The 10,326-nt window shown below is 47.2% G+C and overlaps 1 protein-coding gene across 3 annotated transcripts in view; it reads right to left on the bottom strand.

Annotated features, from left to right (window-relative positions):
• Positions 1–10,326, bottom strand: part of CRTC3 (CREB regulated transcription coactivator 3) — a 97,660-nt gene that overhangs the window by 36,537 nt on the left and 50,797 nt on the right. For all 3 annotated transcript variants that reach the window (XM_040257523.1, XM_040257521.1, XM_040257522.1), the window contains exon 3: positions 7,046–7,165. In XM_040257523.1, the coding sequence (XP_040113457.1) occupies positions 7,046–7,165 (120 nt within the window). The remainder of the gene's footprint in view (positions 1–7,045; positions 7,166–10,326) is intronic.

Genomic DNA, 10,326 nt, shown 5'->3' with positions numbered 1-10,326 from the left:
CCCCAGGGAAGCCTGCTCATGTCAGTGTGTGTGTGTGTGTGTGTGTGTGTGTGTGTGTGTGGCAGGCAAATTCTTTGCCACTAAGCCCCCAGGGAAGCCTGCTCATGTCAGAGAGTGAGTGTGTGTGTGTGTGTGTGTGTGTGTGTGTGATGTCAGAGAGTGTGTGTGTGTGTGTGTGTGTGTGTGTGTGACTTGGTCATGTCTGACTCTTCTTTGTGACTCCATGGACTGTAGCCCTCCAGGCTCTTCTGTGCATGGGATTCTCCAGGCAAGAATACTGGAGTGGGTTGTCATTTCTTTCTCAGACTATCTTCCCAACCCAGGGATCGAACCCAGGCCTCCTGCACTGCAGGTGGGTGCTATACCGTCTGCTTTACTGCCCCTTGTGTCAGTAGCTTACAGCTAAACTCAACAGAAGCAGCTTTTAGAAAACGTTTATTTGCTCTTCTGAAGATCTGAGAAAACTTTTGTTCAGGTGGCTTTAATCACTCCACAGTACTAATACGCCTTGAAGAACATCCTAAATAGACAGAAAAAATACCCTTATTTGTAAACTAGAATTTACCATTCAATTCAATGAACATTTCTAGAATGCCTGTGAGTTTCCAGGAAACACACAGAAGAGCAGCCTAGGCAACAGGGAAAACAAGCCAGGTCAGCCCCTCTTCCATTATCACCTTGAAAGAAAGTGAAAGTGAGAGTCACTCAGCCGTGTCCCACTCTTTGTGACCCCATGGTCTATAGCTTGTCAGGCTCCTCTGTCCATGAGATTCTCCAGGCAAGAATACTGGAGTAGGTTATCATTTCCTTCCCCAGGGGATCTTTCTGACCAGGGATTGAAACTGGGTCTCCTGCATTACAGGCAGATTCTTTACCATCTGAGCCACCAGGAAAGCCTCCATCACCTCAGTTAAACCTAAGTCAAAAAACAACCCACATTATAATGGATCTTTTGCTTTATCCCCCTGTGCACTGCTTTTCAGCTCCTTTTCTGGGTCTTCCTCTTCTGCCTTCAACCCTAATGGTCCCAGAGTTTCTATGGCCTCACAGTCTCTCAGCCCACATCCGCCTGCATTGCTCTCAAAAGCACGTGATGGGGAGAACAGCCTTGGTAGCGTGGGTACCATGTAGAGTGGGAGTAGGGTGGGAGGCTAGAGAGAGATTCCAGGTGCAGGCACTTTGGGAAGATCACCTGAGGAGATTCTAAGAGGCAGCCCCCCTCCTCTGCCCTCCATGCTTGCCTTGCTCAGTCCCATCCATGCCTTTGGCTCCATCCATCACCCACAGTCCAGTAACTCGTAAATCCATACTTCCAGCTTGCCACAGTTTTCATGAACTCCAAGCTCGCCCTTCCCACTGCCTTACTTGGCTTCTCCACCCAAAGCATCCCAAACTCTACCTCTACCCCGACTCGTCATGCTGCCTCTCCTCTCTTCATCGTATTCCAGTCCATCGTAAGTAACGGGGGGCGCCCTCCACCCAGGCACTCAGGTGGAGGTGTCAGTCACCCTCGGCTGTTCTCTCTCCCTAAGGCCCTGTGGCTATGCGGAGGAGAATCCTTCCTCTGTTCCCACCCCAGTCCACCCACAAGGGACTCCTGTTCCTTCTCAGCTCGGATAATGTTATAGGGGAAGGCCTCAGTCACTGAGAACATTCTGCCCTTCTGTTGATGAGACAGGACATTTGTGGCCCGTTTCCCTGCACATGGGTGGGGTCAGTGAGCGTCAGAAACCCCACACAAGACCCACCCTGTCTCTTCCCTGGGCTCCCCAGTAATGGCTGCATGGCCCGGTTCTTCTTTTGGCTTCCTGTTCCCATGCGGGAAGGGCACCTGGGGCAGAGCTCAGGAGCAGCCTGGGGCGCCAGGCTCTCTCTTCCCCTCTGGAACCCTGTTTTCTACTGGGGCTGGGGGGCTGGCCCGTGGTCGTCCACGCAGCTGGCAGGGTTCCTGAACTCTAGGTCTGCTTAGTAGAACCCACACTCACTGAGACAGGTGTCAGGGCCGGATTTAATATATAAAACCAGTCAGCATTTGGTTCCTTCCTAGTTTCTTAACCATGTCTTCACCATCGCTCAACTTCCTCTGGTCCTTTGGCTTCCAATGACGTCCTGCTAGAATACATCTGCACGTCACACATGAAGGGAGGCACAGGAACGAGATCTTTTTTGGTCCTTGAGTGTACGAGGATGTCTTCCTGTTTCCCTCAGCACACGAGTGACAAATGGGAGATGGGTAGAATTCTGAAGTCTGACTCTTTCCCCCTTAAAACTCTAAAAACTTGCATTCCCCTTGAGATGGAAATCCTTAATGGGTATTAGGTAAAAACTAGGTTTAGTGATCAAGCAGGATTTGGAAACTCTGGGTTAAAGTTTCTTAACTGCCAGGCTTCTCACAGCCCTAATATCAAACTATGAACCTTCCAGAAGAGACAGAGTCCAACATTTCTCAAATACAACAGGCAATGCCCTTCAAAGAAACAGTTTTGTCCTATAAACCAATGTTCTAACATTTTCATCTCCTTGTATGAACAGAACCAAAGCAAGGCCTGCTCCAAAGAGGAAAGCCACTCCTAGCTTTAGTAGATCTCAAGGCGTCTCATCATAACCATTCATTCTAGTTTTCCAGATGCAACACACACTCCAACCTTGCTGGCAATATAAATCAGAAAATTTCTAGACGTTTGTTTTTCTCTCTTCCTAAAAACACATCTCTTTGAGAGGAAGGCACTTCTATGAGTCATTAGTGTGTCCTCCTTCTCTTCTATGTATGACCCTCGGGTCTGAGATCATATGACAAATATGTAAATTTATGTTAATAGTTTGGAAACTCAGCAGGATGGTGTCTGGGGTACACGTTTGCTCCTTTGAGGAGTGAGAAGGGCTGCTGTGGACACAAGCAGCTGCAGGAAGGCGGGAGGGCCTCTTCTCTGAGTTCTCAAGCCCAGACCCCCAGTCGGGGACCAGTCTGCACCTCGCCTCTGTCCTGAGTGTGGCCTGGACCGGAGCTCAGCTGGGCAGTGCCCTGTCTCTGCCTGTGGTGGCCCCATGCCCATGGCAGAGCTCAGAGCCCACTGCGCCAGCCTTCTCTGTGGCCACGGCCACCCACCGGAGGAGGAATGCCCTGGTGCTTGTGTCTGGCCACACTGTTAGCAGTGTTCATTGTATTTGCAATCACTGAATCATGAGACCGACCCCTTCCTAAGCCAGTGTACCCGCGATCTAAAATAACACCCAAGCCAAGAAGCAGCTAGAATAAGAAAATTCTGGGTACACGTCTTCTTTTTGTTCTAACAAAGATTCAAACCAGTGTTAATCCTTTCAAATGATAAAACTTCATTCAGGAGGTAATAGACTGGTGAGAAAGGCAACCATTTTAAGCAAATTATCACAAAATAAAATGAATGTAGGCCATGAAAGAAAAGATGGCACTGCAGCCCTCTTCCCCATCTTTTCTACATATTTTAGTATCTTCAACATAAAATCATTCTACTTTTACATTTTACTAGGAGCTCAAAACTTTGGCCACCTGATATGAAGGTCCGACTTACTGGAAAAGACCCTGATGCTGGGAAAGACTGAGGGCAGGAGGAGAAGTGGGTGACAGAGGATGAGATGGTTGATGGCTTCATCAACACAATGGACATGAGTCTCAGTAAACTCCAGGAGAGAGTGAAGGACAGGGAAGCCTGGCGTGCTGTAGTTGATGGGTTGCGAAGAGTTAGACATGACTTAGGGACTCAACACAGGAGCTCAAGGTCCCTTGATTCCTCAAAGGAGACTCGCTGGTCATTCATGGGCAGACCTACACTAAATAACTCTTTTGAGTCAGCAGATGTCCAGTCCTGGGACCCCCATTAGGTGCTTGAGAGAGAGACGTCTCATGGTCTGTGAATCAGACGTGTACTGTCTGATAAGAAACTCTAATTCACCTATATATTTATTTGGTTCCTGCTTCTCCTCCCCTTAGGAGGTGATCTGCTTTGCAGCTGCTCTCATGAGTTGACCCGGATACACGGTCAAGTTATACAGCCTACGACTTACTACCTGAAAGGAGACAGAGTCACCTGCACACACAGTGGAGTCTCCCTCTCTGGCACTTTGCACAAGCTATTCCCTCTGCCTGAAACATGCCCTCCAGGGGTGTCTTCCTCTCTGTCTATCACTTACAACCACCTGAAATTATTTTGCTTTGATAATTTTTTTTAACCTGTTTGCTGTCGACATCGCCCACTCAGGAAGGCAGGGACACCGCTGTCTCTCTCGCCACTGAGTCCCCAGTGCTTAGAACAGCACCTGTGCAGAGAAGGGGTTCTGTGAAAATACCTGTTCAATAAATAAAAACACTGTTCTCTCACATGTTACCTATCCTTCAAGCCTCAGGTTTTCCTCCAGGATGCCTTTTCCCCCCCCCCCCCCCCGCCGGAATGGTTCAGGCTGTGTGCCTCTGAGTCTGCACAGCCTCCGGGCGGTGGCGCCTGCAGTCACCACACAGCCTCTCACAGATTGTGAGTGACTGGAGGGCAGAAGTGCGTGATTGTTTGCCATGACATCCACAGAATGTAAATGGCGCCCAACACCAGCTGTTTTTAAGTGAATGAACATTTTTCTCTGTTGCCTTTCCTCAATCTCCTCCTCCTCTAGATAGTCTTCTAGTTTAAAAAGCTATGAGAGCTTCCCTGGTGGTCTAGTGGCTAAGAATCCGCCCTGTAATGCAGAGGACACTGGTTCGATCCCTGGTTTGGGAAGATCCCACATGCTGCAGGGCAACTAAGCCCGTGTGCCACACCTACTGGATCCCGTGTGCCTAGAGCCTGTGCTTTGCAACAAGAAAAGCCACTGCAAGGAGAAGGCTGCGGACTGCAACTAGAGAGGAGCACCTACTTGCTGCAACTAAAGAAAGCCCTCACAACAATCAAGACCGAGCACAGCCAAAAAAAAAAAAAAAAAGCTATGAGACAGCTGTATTTAAAATGAATAACTAAGGACCTACTGTACAACACAGGGAACTCCGCTCAGTGTTATGTGGCAGCCTGGATGGAAGTGGGGGTTGGGGGTAGAATGGATATATGTATATGTATGGCTGAGTCCCTGCACTGTCCACCTGAAGCTATCACAACATTGTTTGCTCACTGGCTATAGCTCAATACAAAATAAAAAGTTAAAAAAAAACAATAGCTGTGAGGAGGACTTTCCTGGTAGTCCAGGTTAAGATTGCATACTTCCACTGCAGGGGGAGCAGGTTCAATCCCTGGTGGGGGAATTTAAGATCTTGCAAGCAGCAAGGTGCAGCCAAAATAAAATAAAATTTTTTAAAATTAAAAAGCTGTGAGTATATACATATATTTAGACTATACTTGCTGTAAAAAAGATCTGAGGTAGCCATAAATATATCTGTATGTATTAAAATATTTAGAGAGAACATCTCTGAGAGAAAGAGGGAACTGAGAAATTAGGAAAAGATATAATGTTAGTCACATCAAGCAAAGAAATACACTAAGTCTTTTACTGGAAAATTCCAAGCAATTTAGAAAATGGTTCGATGGACAACCACCTACACATGTGTGAATTTGCTGAAGAACTGCCTCCATTCTCATTTCCCTTTTGCATTTCTATGTAAAAGTCATGATCCATTCCAGAAAGGAATTTGAGGGATGTGTTGGTGGTTAAATGGTAGAATTCCCGCCTCCCAGAAGGGAAAGGGAAAGAATCAGTCATCATTCTCGCCTGCTCTGATAATGGCCGCATGATGTCAGGAGTCAAGGCATCTTGGTGGACTTGGGTGGGAAGCCCCTGGGTGGGGAGAGGAGAGAAGCAAACATCCATTGGGGTCCTTATCCTCACCTCAGATTGATAAAAAACTGTGAGAAGCCTGAAGGCTAGACAAGCAGTGGGAGTTCCTCTGTGTCCCCACACCTCCTCCACAGGGGTCTCTCTTGAGTGTGGTCCTGGGGGCAACTGAGCACTGGAGCAAGAAGGCGGCCCAGGCTGGGGGGTCGGTCAGCTTGACTTGGGGCTGAATCTGGGCCCTTCTAGCCTCAGCTGTGGAATTTGGGGCAAGTCACTTTGACACTCAAGTTTCCTCACTGGGAAATGGGGGTTAAAAAAGCAAACTGCCCAGTAAATTTTGAGTTCATCTAAATGATTATGAATTGCCCAGCACAGTGCCTGGCATGAGTAGGTGCTCGGTAAACATGAGAGCCCTCCCCCTACTTCCTGCTTTCTAGGCTGCTGAAGCCAACCTTACCATCACTGCCAGGAACCCAGCTCTGCAGCAAGACTCACCCCGCCTCTCCTGCCTGCCTCCGGCCCTGCGGGTGAGAACGAGGGCAGAGTGCAGACTCTCCTGGAATACTTACCTGTCTCCTCTCCCGCAAATCCCAGCTCAGGCCTGTTTCCCAAAGCCCTGTACACATCTCCAGACCACGTCCTGCTCTGGCCTGATAAATAAAACTGTCCTATGAGTTCACAGCCTCCTTTTCTGTCTTCCTACCTCATAGCATAGGATTTGGTGTGAATAAATATCACTATGCAAGATTCTCCTAAATACCAGCTTTGTATTTTAGTTGTCATTGATTGAGTTTGAAGTTCCCTAAATAGAAAATTATATAAAAATTTCTTCCATAAGTTCTAGCAGCAGGCCAGTGCGTGAATAGGAATAAACATAAATCACCTATCTGTATGTCTGTTTTAGTGTGACCGACTAAATCTAACCTGGTTTAAAGTCAGGGTTAATTCTGATTTTGTCAATGTCTGAAGAAAATGCTGAGAAGGCCTTGCAATGGGGCTGAATGACAGGCTGTTCATGACAGTTACTTCATTAGACGGAACTTTATTGACACTTTCATAAAGTAAACACCTACAGGGATCCTTCCAGTTTTTAGTTGCAGAAATGTTTCTAGTTTCCAACTCACTTAGGTTTATTGCCTCCATTCGTCAGATGAAATGAAGCTCTGGAGGCCAAAAGGAAATTACTGGGAAAATAAATTCTGAAACGTTTTCAAACATTTCAAAACTTATCCTCTCCTCAGACAATGAAAAAGGATATCTGTCGTCCCGGCTTGTCCCCGGATCGTCGGTGCAGCGGGTGGAAGCGAGTCCGGGACGGCCTCTCCACCAGCCCGTGGTGGCGGGTCCCTCGCACGCTGTCAGCTGGGTGGAACGCCGGCTGCAGAGAGAATGACGAAGAGTTGGTTGGCCTGTGACTGTGACATTGCCGCTTGCCATCAAGAACAACAACTCTTAGCAACAAAAGACGGCAAGACTGACTTTATAGTTTTACTGGTATCTGTGACTCTGCCTTGAGTCAAGGTGAATCAAATGCAGCATGGAGCTGTGTCTGTATAATTATAGAATAATTTAAAATAGTCTTGGGACTCCCTAGTAGTCCAGTGGTTAAGACTGCGTTCCCAGTGCAGGGGGCTGGGGTTCGATCCCTGCTCAAGGAACTAGATCCTGCAAACCACGGCTAAGACCCAGCACAGCCAAATAAAAAAATAAATGAGTCTTTAGTGTGTGAAGGTGGAAGTTGAAAGAATGACTTTTTAAACACTGTCACAATTTGGAGACTATGAATTTATACACAGAATCCCAGTAACAAGGAGGTATGCGTGAAATGAAAAAGAGGTTTGCTTAAGACAGAAACGAAGTGGGTACCTATGGCATCCGGCATGCAGAAACACAGACACAGCATCCAGAGATAAAATGGGGTACCTATGGACTGAGGACTACTGGCTTACACAGTCTTTTTTAAACTCACTGTCTTTTTTAAACTCAACAATGTTTAAAAACTTTTGGGGCTTCTAGTGAAAAGTCTGAACGTTTTAGCCACACTGGTCCCAACTTCCCACATGGCAATGGGGACTGAAATTGAGAGTAGCTGTTCTCTGCAAGAGGGACACCAGACCACTTTGAGGACATCTTATGTTAGACGTCTGAGTTTGTGATCCCGAGTCAAGGAGAAAAAAAAAGAATAGTACCTGAATACTAGTGGGAAACACGCAACTCGCCATAGCCCAAATGGCACAAATGAAAATATAAACAGATTCAAGATAAAGTCATGGTCAATAAATCCAAAGTCCTTTGTTAAGGCAGGCTTGGAGTACATTCTCTACATTTTTGAGTCTGGCATCATAAAAGGCAAAGCTTTTTGATTGGCAAAAACCAAATCCTAGGCTGCACCATTATATCATACATAATGGGTCAATGTGTATACAATATTATGCCAGAGATGTTTGAGAAATACATGAAAACAGATTTTCTTTCATGTAAGCTGAATCATAGGTCAAAGAGCTAGCTTATTATGAAAAGAACCCTATGATGGAGTATGTCTTTCTAGGGGAGTTCCTTTTAGCTAATAACTAGCCACTCATTTTGCTATTAAACATATGGATTTCCATATCTTGGATTTGGGGATGACTCCTATTTCTTCCAAGGGGGCTGATGAAATGTTGGGACTGGTTTAGTTGAACAATTCTTTTACAATCCAAATCTATCAACACCTAAAATAAAAAGATCTTCCTGAGGAACACCTGTGGTACTGGAAGAAAAATACCCATTGCAATAGGCAAGATGGATGGTGGGCTCAGAAGAGAGAGTGCGCTACTGTAGCAATAATAAACGGAAACACCTTTGTTCATCAAGAGGCTGAATACCCACCGTGCACTTTATCAGAACCTGTTCACACAACAGACATGATTTTAAGAGATGGATGACTCTGTTCCAGGACTAAAGAAAACAGAGGTCTCTCTGGTGATAAAAAAAAAATCACACGAATGGGAAATGTACTTGAAAACAACATTTTCATCTAGGAGTCTTAGAGCACAGCTACTGCCAGACTGGACTACCAGAGGCCAGCGAATAGAGGGGGCACGGAGGGTCTTTAGAAAGGGGTCCAAGGGGATTTCTCTGACAGTCCGGTGGCTAAGACTTTGCACTTCCACCGCAGGGGGTACAGGTTTGATCCCTGATTGGGGAACTAAGATCCTGCACCACAGATGTCAGGCGGCACGGCCAGAACATTAAATTTAAAAGAAGAAGAAGACGATCCAAAACACAGAAACCTCTTGCAATGTCTTCCAGGTTTCCTATTACAGATATATTTTCTATTTACACTTGCCTCTTTTGACTTAACCCCTGTTGGCCCAGATCCTGTATTATTACTTGGATTCAGTGTGTGTTTGGTGGGATAATCTCTGCCTACATTTGATAATTTCTTTTCTTCCTCCCTGTGGCATAAGTTCAAGTCTCTGCCTGGGCCAGCACAGGTCTCCCCGCAGGCCCCCAGGCACTAGAAAACAGATGGGAATAGACCCCAGTGGCAGCAGTGTCCTTGCTGGCAGCTGAGGGAACGTAACTCAGGGGTGCCAGCATCAACAGCCTGACAGTGAAGTTTAGCACTAGGAGGCTCAACAGGAACCCAAACAGCCAAGTGGTGGCCAGAGAATTCTGCTTTGCATTGTGACTGAATTGCCAAGGGCTGCGCATGGAGGGGGATGACTGATTGGTAACCCAAGGCAGGGCAAAGGTAGCTTCTGGGCTTAAGGCCCCAAACCTGAGAGAGGATAGACGCATGGAGTGCAGCCTGAACACCAAGGTTCCACAAACCTTAACAGTAGAGGGCAATGAAGCTGAGGTGAAAGGGTCAGGGTGGTTCCTGAGTTGGCAAGCAGGAAGTCGTAGGCGACCCTTACTTAGCTGCTGTGGTTGGACTCTAGGCGTGCATGCCTGCTCGGTCATGTCCGACTCTTCTACAACCCTATGGCCCACCATGGGATCCTCTGTCCGTGGGATTTCGTAGGCAAGGATACTGGAACGGGTTGCCCTTCCCTCCTCCAGCGGATCTTTCAGACCCAGGGATTGAATCAGCGTCGCTTGCATTGCAGGCGGATTCTTTACCTGCTGAGCCATCGGGGAAGCCCTTGAACTTTGTGAGGAGGAAACAAATTTAAAGGAGTTCAAGGTACTACCGGGAATTGAGTGTCCACGTGCAGAGAGTCCTGGTCTCAGATTCTCCCCACTCTGTAGGACTGCATGCTCCTGACTGTCTCTGAAAATATCTCTATGTGGACAGCAAACTGGTTCAGGTTTGTAGGCATTAGGGTGGTTGATGGGGTGGGGGTGGCAGGGTTAATGTTGATGCCAGAACTCTTTCTGGGATGAAATAGGACATGTGGATTTGCCAAAAGCAGCAGCACTGTGGACTTGCAGGCCAATGTTAGACAGCAGCACACTCTCCGGGTTCGCCCCACAAGGACTGAGACCTCAGGCAGGCACCACCTGCTGCCACCCACCTCACATCACCTCCGCCTGGGGTGAATGGCTGAGCCT

This window comes from Oryx dammah, unplaced genomic scaffold (assembly GCF_014754425.2).
Source record: "Oryx dammah isolate SB20612 unplaced genomic scaffold, SCBI_Odam_1.1 HiC_scaffold_16, whole genome shotgun sequence".
In the NCBI taxonomy this organism is placed as follows: Eukaryota; Metazoa; Chordata; class Mammalia; order Artiodactyla; family Bovidae; genus Oryx; species Oryx dammah.
Note: the sequence above shows the minus strand (reverse complement) of the source record. Positions and strands in the feature narration are given on the sequence as shown.